The 15,187-nt window shown below is 44.9% G+C and overlaps 1 protein-coding gene across 1 annotated transcript; it reads left to right on the top strand.

The window, feature by feature from the left end:
- Positions 1 to 3,792: 3,792 nt before the first annotated feature.
- NOLC1 (nucleolar and coiled-body phosphoprotein 1) lies at positions 3,793 to 14,899 on the top strand. The gene is made up of 14 exons (XM_032116194.1): positions 3,793 to 3,940; positions 4,033 to 4,088; positions 4,166 to 4,287; positions 5,380 to 5,495; positions 6,281 to 6,422; positions 6,940 to 7,043; positions 7,698 to 7,848; positions 8,373 to 8,513; positions 8,906 to 8,995; positions 10,290 to 10,436; positions 10,660 to 11,205; positions 11,933 to 12,045; positions 12,436 to 12,516; positions 12,765 to 14,899. The coding sequence occupies exons 1-14, from the start codon at positions 3,830 to 3,832 to the stop codon at positions 12,921 to 12,923; spliced, it is 2,079 nt and encodes a 692-aa protein (XP_031972085.1). The 5' UTR covers positions 3,793 to 3,829; the 3' UTR covers positions 12,924 to 14,899.
- Positions 14,900 to 15,187: the final 288 nt, after the last annotated feature.

Below are 15,187 nucleotides of genomic sequence, written 5' to 3'. Positions count from 1 at the left end.
CCTAAATTATTCAGCTTATTCCTTTGCAAACTTAGAAAAACGCTTGTACCGGCGAGATCTTTCACTGATGCACTTCAGCACAGCAAAAGCAGACCCCTTACGACCTGGCTTCCCAGTCAAGGCAGTCATTCCCAAGCAGTCAGTGGACATTCTGTATGCAGCTTAATGTCACCACTAATGTTAGAAGAGAGGTGGTTACAAGCAGAAAGGAACCAACTATTTTACACTAATCTATCTTAGAAGTTCATCAAATTCTCTTGTTACCTCCAAATCTTTCTTTACTCAAAACCTACTTTAAGCTTACAAACTCTGCCACTGCCTGTCCTCCAAAACCAAAGTCTTTGCTCTCACAATAGGGAAGTACTAGGACAAAAAGCACTTCCTGATGATAGAGCCTTATGAGAAATTCCCTGTATGCAAAGAAGAAACCGTAACTTTCCTGTTGGAATCATCCCAAAATATACACTAGAATAAAGAACACACGGGCACTGGATGAGTGTGCAAATACAGAACTTATTTGGGATTTATGTGAAAGACAAAAGTTAACCAGTTGAAAACTAGAGTCTCTAGGCAAATTCTTTTACTATTATGGAACGGCAAGTATATATTAAGAACTATTAAAACAGATGGATCAGCACACGTATGACTTTATGACTGTTCCACATTATTTCCCTTGTTAAGCTGTGTATCTTCTAACTTCCAATATAAAAAGTTAAAAACAAAATCATCTCTCTGATGTTGGATGAGAATTTCAACATGCTCTTATGAAATAAGCTTTTAAATTCTCTCTTTAAAGCCTGGCAGTATCACAGAGAGGGTTAGCAGAGTCAGCTTCCAGCTTTGTGGGAACCCACAGGACTTCTCCATGTCTGTCAGTGCCACTTAGGATACTCTGCATTTTATTTAATCGATGCAGAGCCCACAGGAAACCACTTTAGCATTTAAACTTCCCAAGGCTCTAAAGTGAAATTAATGTGCCTCCACAAATGGGCTTAAATAAAATAACTGCTAGCGTGTTGTTTCAGCAATCTCCAATTAAAAACTCAGATGACAAATCGAGGCAAAGGCCTCTTCACACCCTAGAACACTAGGCTAAGAAACACTTACAAATCTCCTAAAGCAATAATTAAGAAAAAAAAAAAAGGGAAATAGAGGGAACATTTCATCTTACCTTGCCCAAAATTGACTGTTCAAGTCTTTCCTCACTTCAGCTCACTGCAGCATATGAACACAGCTGCATTTGCAGCATTATTCTCAAGGGTCTGTCTTATCCCTGTCCAAAAGGGACTAAATTGTTCTTTCTGGAGCCGCTGCTTTTTTTTGCTAGGTACTTACAAGGGGTAACAAGGAAAGGATTCGGTAAGTGTTTGAATAGCCATGCTCTCTCTCCTCACTTTTTCTTGGTCACGAAGAGCGGAAAGGCTAGAGACCTCTCATGGAAATGTTCTCTTCTGAGATGAGCTGGGGAATAACAGGCTGGAAAGCAGTGCTGCAGAAATGGACCCACTGGTCCTGGTTGATGGCAAGTCGAACGTGAGTCAGCAGTGCCCTGGCAGCCAGGAGGGCCAACCATGTCCTGGGGTGCATCAGGCACAGCATCACCAGCCAGGCAATGAGGGGATTGTCCCGCTCTGCTCTGCACTGGGGCAGCCTCACCTCGAGTCCTGGGGGCAGTTTAGTCACCGTAATATTAAAAAGAGCCTTTGCATAACTCTCCCTGCAGCCTTAGCAAAAGAGATATGGCAGCCAAGGAGAGGACTGAAAAGACTTACGGGAGTAGGTGAGGGGAACAAAGGAATTCACAAGCAGCAACATAAATCAGTTGAATTTGCCTGCTTTTTAGATCCTGGGATTTCCTACTACTGCCTTGGGGAATACAAAAGCAAAATGGCTTTCCCTGCCATGTCATCTGGACAGCTGCAGGCACAACATAGGGGAACACATCTAGAGAGCCACACACCTTTGAAGAGAAGCTGCCACGCAGCACAGGGAATGGACATAACTGGCAAAGGCCAGGCAGGAGGGGGAGATACTTATTAACCAGAGGAAGCAGAATGAGCCAGTGAAGCAAACACAGTCAGTAATTTCCCTGGTTCCCCACAGCAGTTACTTCAGACAGCAGGACTAAAGTCACAGTAGTTTACCAGCGAAAGCTGCATCTCTTCCTTTCTAATGCAGGCAAAAGCACAAAAGTTTGCTGAGCTTTGCAGATGAAGCTTGCAGCTGTAGGTTACTGTAGAGGGAAACTACAAAAACTAAGCAATATTAGTTCCTACAAACAGTTCTCTTTCTGCAACACAGCCCTATGCTATTCCATACATAACAGGGGCAGGGCAGGTCAGAGTCATCTCAAAAACAAGTAAACATATTTAACCAAGCCTCAGTTGAACACCTCTTTTCTGCAACACAGGCTACAGCACCTGTACAAAATGAATGTTACAAAATATCACAAGAGCTGACTTTTACTTCCCCATGAGTGCAAACATGGGGCCTTCCAGAAACACCAGCAACAGGCATGCTTTGCTGAGAACAGAGCCGACCCAACTGCGTGTGCTCATTAGGCACTGAGGGACGGAACACCCACACAGCGCAGAACAGCAATATTTGGAAACAGTTAAGTGCAGAGGGCTAGGTAGGGGGAATGTAAAAAGCAAAACACTGCCTACCTACCACTGCTTTGTTGACCCTGGTAGCCCTAATTCTAGACACTAAACACAGGACTCTCTTCTTCCTTAGCCCTCAGCAACCTTTATAGCAGAAAATCAAGGAAAGTGCCATCCATAACAAAGGCAGAAATAGAAAGTTACAGCCATCAGAGCAAACCTTCAGTTTTGCAAGAAAAAAACTTTCCTGGAAAAGTGGCTAAAGCCACAGCAATATACAACAGGTGAATAAAATCTCATCCTTATCAGGGTTCTAAGCTAAGCTTGTCATGCTCAGCCTCATCTAGGGCTTCCACATCCCCCCTTTTCTATAGGTCCAGAAACTCCACTTAAGCTCAGGCCTGGGTCTTTAGCATTTACTTGAGCTATACGTGTTTCATGCCCTATCTCCAGTCTTGAAACCCTTCAAGTCTATATTGCAGGTGGCCTTATCTCAAATTCCCTTTCTGTCTCTCTCTTATAGCTTGTCGCTGTAGGATCATGGTGTTACTTTTACCAACTCAATTTGTTCCTGTATAGATTTGAGTATTCAGTACGTTCCTCCATGAGTTCAGCTGCTTCTTAGCTCGTCTTTCCTGAGACTACCGGCGAATCCTGTTATCAGCACCTAGCCCTGCCTGCCCTGTGGGGCTGTGCTGTGCTGCTGAGGGCTCCGGCAGCACTGAGACTGCCCCCAGCCCCCAGCTGGTTCTCCTCCCTGGAGCAGCCTTACTGCTGCTGCCCAGCACTCCCCTAGCTCCTTACTCCTGCTCCCCAGCATTCTCCTTTCAGTGATTTAAAACGGATTATAAGTAGGAGTAAACTGGCGGGGCTTAAGTGCATTTAAGTCTAAGGCTTCCCTCTTCCAGAGTCGTGTGGGCACTCTCGGGTTCCCAGCCCCCCTCCTGCCTTCGCACCATAGGCAGCCGTTCGGCACTGCGTGTTGCCTTGATGCAGGCGCTGACACTGCGGGGGCCCTTCCCCATCCCCTCACTACGGGAGTGTCCCTGTCCCGAAGCCCGCCCGCGCCACCACCGAGCCCCGAGGCGGCGTGGCACGAGCACTGCGGCAGCGGTACGGGGGCGGCAGCGGCGCGCGCGCACGCACGCACGTACGTACGCACGCATGTACGCAGGCACGCAGCCGTTGGCGCGTGCGCGCGCGCGGCACGTGTCGGCGTGGGCATCATGGCGGAGCGGCGCGCGGTGCCCAGCGACCTGTTCCCCCTCGTGCTCGCGTTCCTGCGCGAGAGCGGCTGCCAGGGCGCCGCGCGCGCCTTCGCCAGGGAGGCGGCGGCGGTGAGCGGGGAGCGGGACGGGGCGGGGACGGGACGGGGCTGATTGACCGATTGACTGACTGACCCTGGCTGACGCGGCCTCTTTCGCTTTAGAAGGAGCAGGACCCCAACTCGGCCTCCCTCCTGGACATCTTCACCTACTGGCTGCGGTAAGTCCCCTCCGCCGCGGGTGCCCCTCCGCCCGTTCCGCGCCGCGCAGGGCCCCGCTCAGCCTCTCTGCCCGCAGGTCTCCCGCGGCCCAGAAGAGAAAGCTGGTCCCGAACGGCGGCCAGGCGAAGAGGAAGCCGTCCGCCAGCAGCAGTGACAGCTCCAGCGAGGAGGATGAGAAACCCCCCGCTAAGAAGCCAGGTTGGTTTGTGAGCGGCCCTGGTGCAGACCGGGGTTGTGTTTGGCATTGGCTTCTCACGTGCATTTAGAGCTCAACTTCAGCAGCTCTTTTGAGGTCTTGCAGCAGCTCAGGGACTAGGTTTGTATTGATTGATCTGGGTTTTTGCAGGTCTTTCGCCCATCACTTGTAAGTTATGTTCATTCTAGCTAAGGGTAATCTCTTTATCTTGTTATAATTCAGGCACAGCAGAGTGTGTCCCATACAAGGTTTTAGCCATTCCAGAGAAACGCCAGGCATCCGTACTCACCTGCTGCTTGTGTGAGGTTGCCGCACTTTTTTCTCTCAAGCTCCTGTACTGTGCTCTCATAAAATACATCCCTCCACTGCACTTTGCTATGTGGTGAGCTGTATTTTTCCCTTTTATCTGAAATTGTTCTTATATCTTTCCTTAATCACTGTACACAAGACTGTGTGTGTGTCTAGCAGTAGATTTGTGGGAGGGAAGGAATAAATGGGGAGAGGGAGAGACACAGAAAGAAAATAAGTCTTCAAGTTGAGCCATCCTAAAGCTGAATTTGAACTTAAACCTGATTTTTATTTGATAAGGACAGTTGTAAATATAACATGAGACAAAATTAATTCTTTTGCTCCACATTATTAAAAAGCAATCAGTAACTTGGAAGTGGATTTGGCTAAAATACATGTAGGTGCTTGGAAGCTTAACATGGTATTGCAGGGGTTCTCTTTGCAAGCACTGGTCTGTACTTGTTCAGCAGGTTTCTTTAAGCTGGAAGGTGTGCAGAGGCAGCTAATACTGTCTCAGTTTGGGGGGGTGTTCTTTCTTTGTGGGCTGTCCCTTTTGGTGATAAACATCTGCTCTTAAATTTGTGAGTGACAAAGATAAAGTCTAGAATTGGTTTTATCTTTCTGCTTACCCATTTTGGAGCAGTCTGCCACACAGTGCTCAAGAAACAAAGTCAGTGTTTTGAACTTCAGTCGTGGTTTAATGACCTTAATATATAATTTTGCCCTGATACCCACTAGTGCAGGATATAGGTACATGAAAATTGAGAATTAACTTGTCATTAATGTATGCTGTCCCTTATTTGCAGCTAAAGCACCAGCTGTGCCCAAAGCAAAAGCAGTTCCTGCAGCCAAGATGGCAGAGAGCAGCAGTGAGGACTCCAGCGATGATTCAGACTCAGAGGAGGAGAAGAAGCCAGCAAAGGTTGGCTTTTCTTTCCAGCCTCTTTAATGCACGTTTGACAGTGACAAATAATAGCAAATTTGACCAACAGAATTGTGTGTGAAATTGGGCTCACTTGTCCTGAACTATGAAGTGCCCTGGCTGCTGCAGATACAATGCAAAAAGACATTTCTGTAGTGCCATTTGGACTGGTCCCCGTAAAAATAAATCTGTCCAGCACCTACTTTGTTTCATATCCAAATCTGTTCCTTGCTTTTATTCTAAGACTGCCGGGGCTTACTTCCTTTGCAAAGAAAGATTTAGTTACAGTTGCTACTGTAAGTTGGATCTTTATATATATGTGTGTTTATGTAAAAAGAGAATCTTCTCTTTCCTTTTTATTGCTGCAGTCATGGTCTTGAAGTGCAGGGGAGGAAGAATGATGACAGGGGAGGAAGAGTGATAACATTGTACACTAGAGGAGACCAGCTAGAGTTGCCCAGTCAGTATTTTCAGTCTTCAAGGTAGTGTGATTGTAGAAGGAAGAGAACAGTGCTGGCCTCAGAGCTGCCCCATTTTGAGGAGGCAGAACTGAAGACCGATGTGTAAAGGAGGGTTCCAATGCATTTCTGGGAGGTTTTCTAGAGCAAAACTCTTATCCTAGGATTTTCAGACTCTGACCACTAAGCAGAGTAGTGTTTTCAAATCAAAATGGTAACCTCTGTGAAAGACAGCTGTTTCTATACTCTGTGTACGTGTCCATCTTACTAGCCTTGTTACCTTTTCACAACTATGAGAGTTAATCAATTTTTCCTCCTGTTGTTTAGAAAGGTGCAAAACCTGTGGTGAAGCCAGCTGGAACCAAAATCCAGCCTCAGAAGAAAGCAGAGAGTTCCAGCTCTGACTCAAGCAGCTCAGATGAAGGAGCACCAAAGAAGCAACCACCAAAACCAGCAACACCTAAGTCAGGTACCGCTTACTGCGTATCATGAGCAAAGTGCAAAATCAAAAAAGCAGGGGAGGGATGCCAGGGACTGTACCTACCTGCAAAGACATGTGTATTAACATAGTCTGAAAATCTGCTTTCACTGCCATTTGCACTCCAGTCCAGTCTCTTCTGACATAGAGGTGTAGAAGTGAGTGCAAATAAAACATCTGATTCTGAACACTGTGTTGTTTGAATAGGTAGCTGTAGTCAGCAATCTTAACTGTTTAAGTTTTGTTTTTACCATTGTCTTCCCCTCAAAAAGCAGGGAAGATCTTTACATACCCTTTGGTTTTGGAACTTCCCCTGAGCTACAAGAGACAGTTTTCAGAAACTTTCTCTAAGGTTGCAGTAGGATAAACCCACAGTTTTGCTGTACTACCTTAATCTGCCCTATAGGCTTCATGGTTCTTTTCTCTCTAAGATACTCACTGCTCAATGTAATTATCTGTCGTCTACCTTAGCATGTTTTGCAATGTCCCTTTTTAATTCTCTCAAAAGGAAGTAAATCTGCCCAGGCTGCTGTCAAAGCTGTCAATGGAAAAGCAGAAAGCAGTAGCAGCAGCAGTGAAGATTCGGATGAGGAAAAGGCTGCACCAAAAAAGGTAAATTAGATCATGAAAAGGTTCATGAACAGTGTAGAGGTATAGTAAGACTGGGTGTTACCATCTTGCAGGCACAGACTACACAGATGCTGTGCTCAACATAACTCCTATATCTCCTTCTCCTTCATACAGTGGGATTATGTGTTCCAGCATCTCTCCGTGTACTGCTTTCTTCCCTAATACCTCCTTACTACTTTCTCTGCTCCTTCCTTTACAGGAAAATATCTTGTGTCATAACCATATTGTGTTTCCATTATATAAAGTTGCTTTGGCCTGACTCTTTCATGTGTAGCTATCTGTAACTTTGAGTTTTCCACTAGTGAGTGTTTAAAAACGTTTCCTGCAACACAAAAATAATCATAGTTGGTTTTAATCACATGGCAGTTACTAAATTTCAGTCAGTCCTCTGCCCCTTTGTCCAGAGGAGCTCATCATTAGGGGCTCATGGGGCAGAAAACAATAGCAGAGGAGCTAGAAAGACAATGACGCTCATGTGTTTCTTAAAATTTGCATTTGAGAATCTCTGTTAATCTTTTTCCCTTTGTCTTCAGAATTTGCTCTTCAGTGAGGTATGGAGCTAAACAAGGTCCACATCCAGTTGTCCCCACAAGATTTCTGCAATTTCCTTTTTTAATGTGTATTTCTTTTGATAAGGCTGTTCCGAAGAAATCACCTCTGCCAAAAGCTGCAGCTGCTCAAGCATGTCCAGGGAAAACCAAACGTGCCAAGAAAAGTTCCAGTAGTGAGGACTCATCTGACAGCTCAGATGATGAAAAGCCACCTGCAAAACAAAAGCCAAAGTCTGGTAAATAAAAAATACTAATTTGGGGTTTTTTGTGAAGTATCCAGGGCCATTCAGTTGCACTCCAGCTGATGGGCTAAATGGGCCTCTGTTCAGTATAGTATATTGTCTTTAGGATTCCAGTAGAGAGCTGGTCTGAGTAGAGGGTCAATCAGCCAAGGTCAGTCTGACTCTCTAACCAGAGGATTTGAGAAGGCAGTAAACGAAAACAATGAAAAATTGACATACATGTTTTTTTTCTGAGAAAGCTCCTGTTCTGACAAGCTCCTGTTCTTCTAAAAGTGCAGAGAAAAGTTCTGCAGAGATGGTTGAGTCAACTGAACGCGAAGAGGAGAGTTAAACACAGAGTAGAAACGGGGGTAGCAGTGGGGTGGGTATAATGGTTCAAATTATAAGCTAGTATTGGACGGTAGCTACAGAAGGCGAATAAGTGAATAGCAGAAGTGCTTTATTCTAACTACAGCAAACATCTTGTGCTGCTGACATTATCATGCAGGCATCTGAATGCTGTGTTTCTCTTCACATAGGTCCGTACAGTGCTGTACCACCTCCTCAAGGAACACAGACAAAGAAGGGCCTTGCTAAGGCTCCTGCAAAAAAGGCTGAGAGCAGTGATTCTTCAGACAGTAGTGATGAGACAGAGCAGGTGCCCTCAAAGGCAGAAGCAGGTATGTTGTGAGGAGGAGAGGCTGCAAGGGAAGTACTACATTGTGCCAACAAGGTTTTTGCAAGATCTTGGCTTCCTTGAAAAAGCCATTAGTCTTTGTTCTGTGTTGCTGTTTGCTCTTCTGGAAGCTTCTGATTAACTTGAAGGGCATCCCAAACAACACTGTGTACAACTTGAGGATCTGAACTGTGGTCAGGTTGGATTTGCACATGCTGGTTTGAAAAGTCATCAGAATCTAGTTTAGTGGGAATAAGCAAAGTTCTTGTGTGGCTTTCAGTGGGCTGGCTGAGTGGTGTACTGAGAATGGAGCTTTTTCACATCTGGAAAGGTTTGGATCTTGGGACAAAGGTTTGGTGTTGATGTGGCCTATTAGTTTTAAACTTGCTTTTGCAGGCAAAGCAGTAGTAGCTAAAACAATCCCTGTCCCCCAGAAGAAAGCTGTGACTAGCAAGAAGGCTGAATCCAGTTCTGACAGTGACTCAGGTAATTCAAGAAATCAAGTTCTGATTCTTCTGTGTTAATGTTTTTACTGGCCAAGTTGCTCTGTAGTGGTGCATCTAAGAGCCTTAGCGTATGAGCTTAAAAGCTTCAGAGTCTCCCTGACTAGCAAGATGTGAAATTGAAAACCAGCAGCCTGCTATGCAGGATGGAGTGTGACCATGAGACAAGACCATTGGCAAGTGCAGAAAGGTCCCCATATTGCTGGATGGAAAGGGGAAGGGGGGGGGAATTGTGTATCAAGTTTCTCCCAGGAGTTTAATGGTTAAACTCTTCTTCAGCATCCATGTCTTGAGATTTTTGGGGTTTGTTATTCCATTGTGTTTGGAGAAGTTTCTGAAATAAAAATGTAATCATCATATGAAGTTGAAAATAGACTTAGAAGATGCCTGCCTTCTCCTAATGTGACCCTAGAAATGGGGGCGGTGTGCTTTGTCTCTCCTGTCAACCAGGTTTGAGGCCTGGTATTTCCCATGTAAGTTCCCTATGTGCTACATTTCCCTCTGAGTTCAAGATGCTCCTGTGGCATACCTCAGCATCTCTGGTGCCATGGCAGGGACTGGGTGGCAGCTGCCAGTCTGCAGACAGCTAGCCCTAGCACTAGGTTGTGTGATACTCCAGTGAGTGTCAGGAGTTCTGTGTTTTCTGGTTTTGTTGTGTAGTTTCTCTCAGAATTGTCAAGTTTTTGACTGACGTTACTAAAATGCTCAGAAATACTGGAATAGATCAGGTTCAGTATTCCAAATTGATGTAACACAATACAAAGGTGTATTTGTACTCAAGAGTCTCCGTTTTCAAACTGCTGCTTTCTCATCTGATGCAGAAAGTAGCTAAAATGAGATACTGTGCTGCTGCCGCCTCACTTTGTATGCTTTGTCAACTTTATCTCTTAATTTTTGGTATGGTTTTTTTGATCCTTACCACATAGATTCTTTTTCAATGTTTCTTCTTCCCAAGTTTCATGATACTGGTACTTTCTCCAGTTCTTTATTCAGTACTTCTTCTCCTACATTATTCTCCAAGTATCTACTTCCTCATGCATGCATTAGTGAAGAACTTAAACTGTTGGTTTCCACTTTCTCCCAACAAAGAAGATGCATGGAAAGATAAATGCTGTCCCCGACCATTCAAGTGTTCATCGAATGCTTGCCAGTTACCTAATGGCTCAGCCTTGAGCCACAAGCCATTTTGCTTTTCACTTACCCATAAGTTACATATATGTTACCACTAAAGTAACTTGCACATGAAGCCTATTAACTTGAAGAATTTTTTTTTTTAGATTCTAGCTCTGAAGATGATAAAAAGAAGGTAGGGAATAAGCTCCCAGCTAAACAACCTGTGATAAAGAATGCTTCCAAACCAGCAAAAGTGGTTGTCAAGCCTGGACAAGCAAAGAAAGACCCCAGTTCTTCCTCAGACAGCTCAGGTATTGGGGTGGGAGAGAAGGAGAATTTCTATGTGCATGTTGCTCTTGTTCAGACCTCTGTGTTTCTAGGCAGGGTCTGAGGTTGCAGTTGAACAGGAATACCCATTGCAGTGTTGTTTCAAGCAGATAATGAAGTGCACTGTGTATCAACACTAAATCTGTATGTTAGCCTTTTATTGAAGGAATGGGACTTAGTCTTGAATGCTTTTTCTTTCCATTCTAGATTCTGATAGTTCTGACAAGAAGGCAGCTCCTGTGAAGCCCTCAACTAAAGCGGCAACCCCTGCGGCAAAAAAGTCACCAGCTGCCACAAAGAAAGCACAAAGTAGCTCTGATTCAGATAGCAGCTCCAGCAGTTCTGAGGATGAGAAGAAGAAGAAAGGCCCTCCAGCTAAACCAGCTGGCAAAGTGGCTAAGCCACTGTCCAAACCTTCTACCCCAGCTCCCAAAGCAGACACATCTGACTCTGATAGCTCAAGCAGTGAAGAAGAAAAGCCAGCAGGGAAACCAGCCACCAAATCTACAGGAGCAGCAAAAGCAACTGTGGGGAAGAAGGCAGCTGCTTCTAGTAGTAGCAGCAGCTCATCAGATAGTTCCAGTGAAGAGGGTGGGAAGCCTAAAAAGACAGTGAAAGGGGTGCAGAATGGTTCTAAGGCCAAAGCAAAAGCATCTGCAGCAGCTGCTAACAACATGAAGTCTAAGCCAGCTGGTGGCAGCAGTAGTAGCAGTGAAAGCAGCTCTGAAGAAGAGACTGGAAAAGTCAATGGAGGTATTACTGACGGTCTGGGGAGTCTGTGTGTGTCAGATTGGGAAGTGGGTGTGTCAGGCAGTGTTACTGAGCTAAGCATGAGTGGAAGACTTCCTGAAACAGTACTTAGTCTAATCTCTGTGTGTTACTAGATTATGCCATCTGCTGCAGTAATAAGACAGAAGGGCTAGTTTTGAATTTGGTGGGATCCTTTTTGTCTGTATTGCATAGCTGCTGGCAGTGAAATTTGTGGTAATGTGAAGTACTTTTCTGTGTAGTTGTTGCCAGTTGCCATCTGTGCATGCACAAGATACAGTGACAGCAAAGCAGACTGCTGGAGGACCTTGTCTGTGTGGAGTGGGACACCACAGGTGATGCCCCAGTGCACAACCTCAATCTTTAACCCTCCAGGAGGAAAACAACTAGTGATGCACTAGTGATGTGTGCAAGTGCATGTGGCATGGATCCAAAATCTGGCAAATTTTGACCAGAACTCTCTCAAAAATCAAAAAATCATTAATATAGAGCTACCCTATTCCATAAAATTTTATCCATTAGAATAGGATGGGAAGATCCTTGCTGACTCAGAATTTCTGTTGGTGTCTGGTACAGCAGTCTGTTTTCTGGGTGAAGTAATGCAGACACCAGTTCTCACACCTGTGTCAACATTGGGTTTGCTTTCTGGGGAACAGAAGCCATTACTTTTCCCAACAATGCCTTTAAAGTTTTACTGCTGTGCATCTGACAGGCACAATTGGGAAGAAACAGAAGAGGGAGGATGTTCCAGAGCCAGAGACACCACACAGTAAAAAAGCAAAGATCAAAGCCAAAACACCACACACAGTTCCCAAGGTGAAACGGGTGAGTGAGGGTGGACTATAGCAACTGGCTGAAGAGGCATCCCTGCCTTCTGAACAAGTAGGCTGGTTTGGGGTTTTTCTTGGTGGTTGGGCCCACAGGATTATTTGTATTTTTACTCCTCAAGCACTTAAAACTTTGTCCGGAGAACCCTAGGGAGTGCACATAAGAACATAATATTATTCTGGCCAAAGCTGCTTGGATATACTTGCACGGGAGCAGTCCTGAGCTGCCTGATCTGAAGCAGGGAAAGAATCATGAATCTGAAAAACACTTAAAGATTGAGGTGATGTGAAGAGGGCTCCATATTTGCAGGGCAAGGAAGGAGGTTGTTGCTAAAGAAATATTGTGTGTTTGTATGTGCCTACTGTGTCTTGTTTTCTTTCTTGACAGCCGTCCTCTCCATTCCGCCGCGTAAGGGAAGAAGAGATTGAGGTGGATGCCCGTGTGGCGGATAACTCGTTTGAAGCAAAGGTAGGGCTAGGTAGTGCCAGAGTGGTAACGTTTGGTCTCTGCAAGTACATGCCTGCAGAGCTGCCTCGGTGTGCTTCTGGGGAGTGGTTTTGGTGAGAACTTTTTCCACCAGGAGGCGTATGGGAGAGCGGTATCAGCTCCAGTGTGAATGTACTGGGGTTTGCTGGGTGCAGTCAAGTGCAAAGCATTGCCTTCACTCTCTTGGGTACTGACTTGAATTTCTTTTTCTCCCCCTCCATCCCTCACAGAAAGGAGCAGCTGGTGACTGGGGTGAGAAAGCTAACAATATCCTGAAATACACTAAAGGCAAATCTTTCCGCCATGAGAAAACAAAGAAAAAACGAGGCAGCTACCGTGGGGGCACTATATCGACCCAAGTCAATTCCGTCAAGTTTGAAAGTGACTGAGAATGTTTCCTTTGGAATTCATAAACCATCTGCTCACCAGAACATCTTGGATGGGCATATGGACATTATGGATGTCAAGCCTGCCTGGAATGCTACCTCCCCTAGCCCCTTGTGGGGCAGGCAGCTCCAGTGTAGGGATGTGGGAGAATGGTTGGATGTTTCCCCCTTTTATTTCTAATTTTGTTTTAGTCTCCTAATTTGAAACCATCCTTAAGCTGGTGTTAATGGCACCACTAGGGTGACCTCCAAGACTTACATTTTCTACAGTCTTATTTTAAAAGGCTGGCAGTGATTTTTACTTCTGGTTTCCTGCCCATCTAGTAGAAGAAAGAGAAATCATTGTCCTGTATTTTAACTTCCCATTTCTTTGTCAGCCAGTTTAACTCTAATACCTGTGAAAAGGCAAGTATTGTTAACTTGCCTCTCACTAGTTACTATGAGAATAACAACTGATTTGAGCACTCTGGCTGTAATCCCCAACCCCACCTGACATTTCAAGTTTATCCTTGTAGTGTATCAGGGTTCCTCTTCTGTTTTCTTTCGTGGTTTCACCTTGCAATAAATACCTACTTCTTTCTTGCACTCCTGTGGAGGCCACTAACCAGACTACTTGGAGAAGCAGTCTCTAAATATGTCTTAGTAGTTGAGTAACAGTATTGATTGCAGTTGCAAGGTGGGGGCTATTGTCAGAAAGGCCAAGGTCTATAGTATTGCTGTGGCACTCTTGATAAACACTTCCATTAGTGTAGCTGGGGAGTGGAGTTGTACAGAAACTTGCCTGCATGGGGGTTGTGAAGTTTCACTTGGTGGGAAGAAAAAAGGAGACCGAGGAGATAGAGGCCTCTTAGCAAAAGGCAGAGGTGAATAAGCAGTGTTTTTGTTTCAGAGGCTCTGGCTGCAGTGTGGCATTACTCCTTGTTCTGTCTGAACGTAAAATGTGCCAGCTTACGCTTACTGCCAGCAATGTGAGCTGCAGCTTGTTAGAGTCTAGATGAATGTATCATAATTGCCTTAAATTCTTACTTGGATCTCTTGGTCTTGGAGCTGTTTTCCATCTGTTAAATCCCTCTTGAGAAATAAATGCCACTTTCCCGTTAGCACTAAGGCAAATAAACCCTGGTGCTGTAAGGTTTGAAGTACTAACTACAAGTATATGTTCAGTATGGGGAGCCACAAACAAGTTGAGAAACTTGCAGCCTAGACTGACATTTCATGAGGAACTGACAGTATAATGGCCTACTGCTGCTGAGGAGTGGGCTTGCATTCACTCAGTTGTGTGACTGCCTCCTTACTTAGGTGCTGCTTTGCATCTGGTAGAAAATATTCCCCCAAATACTTTGCCCTCTCTTAGGTGGGTTAACTAGTTTGAGGAGCAGTGGGTTGAGCCTACAGTCAGTATGAATTGAATAGTGGTAGTGCATGTTTGGGAAATGGAGTAGTGGGCTGTGAGATACGCTTACCCCATGTGGTAAACAGCCACTGAGGTAGTGCAGGGCCTGATTTCCATGTTTCCATTCCCTCCCCAAAGGGTTCCAGTGAGAAGAGCCTTGTTACAGGAAGCTATGTTTGTGTGCAAAGCAAATTAGTGTCACTTAATTGAGGGTTGGATGAGACTTGATGAGCCACTCCCATGTACATGAGTGGCAACTTTTTCCAGTGAGCATTTTTCAGGACTTCCCTTCTGGCTTGCACAATCACTGTGGCCTGGATTCAAGGCTACAGTGCAGAAGGGCCCAGAAGACCATGATTATTACAAGAAAGTAAAGGTTAGAGGCCAAAGGAAGGTGAGAAGAGTATTTTCTGCATGGGGATTTGAACATCATCTTTCTTGTCATTTGCCCTCTTTTTTCTGTTTATCAGGATCTTACATTTGAAACTCTTTAAAATACTTTTATGCTTTGAGGTTTTTTAAAAAGTCCATAAAGTGTGAGAATTTAATGTGTCAGAAAATAAAGATTGCTGCCTTTGTAATCTGAGTGGATTTGGTAGTTAAAGATATGGAATAGTGGGTGGGAAAAGGGTACCAGTGCTTGAGCGTAACAGCACTGTCTCTACATCTGTCTACAACCCCTTCTTGTCATCTTATTACGTGATTGTGGGCATGTAACAGACCTTCAGAAGTGAAAAGTGGCCTGTGCAGCTGCCTGGTGAGTGATTACAAGAAATTTGGGTAAGATGCTAGAAGCTTTTATCAAAGCAAGCAGGCTGCTCAAGTGCCTTCCCTTCAGAAGGTTGTCTTAGGTCTTCTCAAATATTGCTGCCAA

Source organism: Corvus moneduloides, chromosome 8 (assembly GCF_009650955.1).
Source record: "Corvus moneduloides isolate bCorMon1 chromosome 8, bCorMon1.pri, whole genome shotgun sequence".
NCBI lineage: Eukaryota > Metazoa > Chordata > Aves > Passeriformes > Corvidae > Corvus > Corvus moneduloides.
The sequence above is the reverse complement of the archived record's forward strand: the minus strand, read 5'-3'. Positions and strand labels throughout refer to the sequence as shown.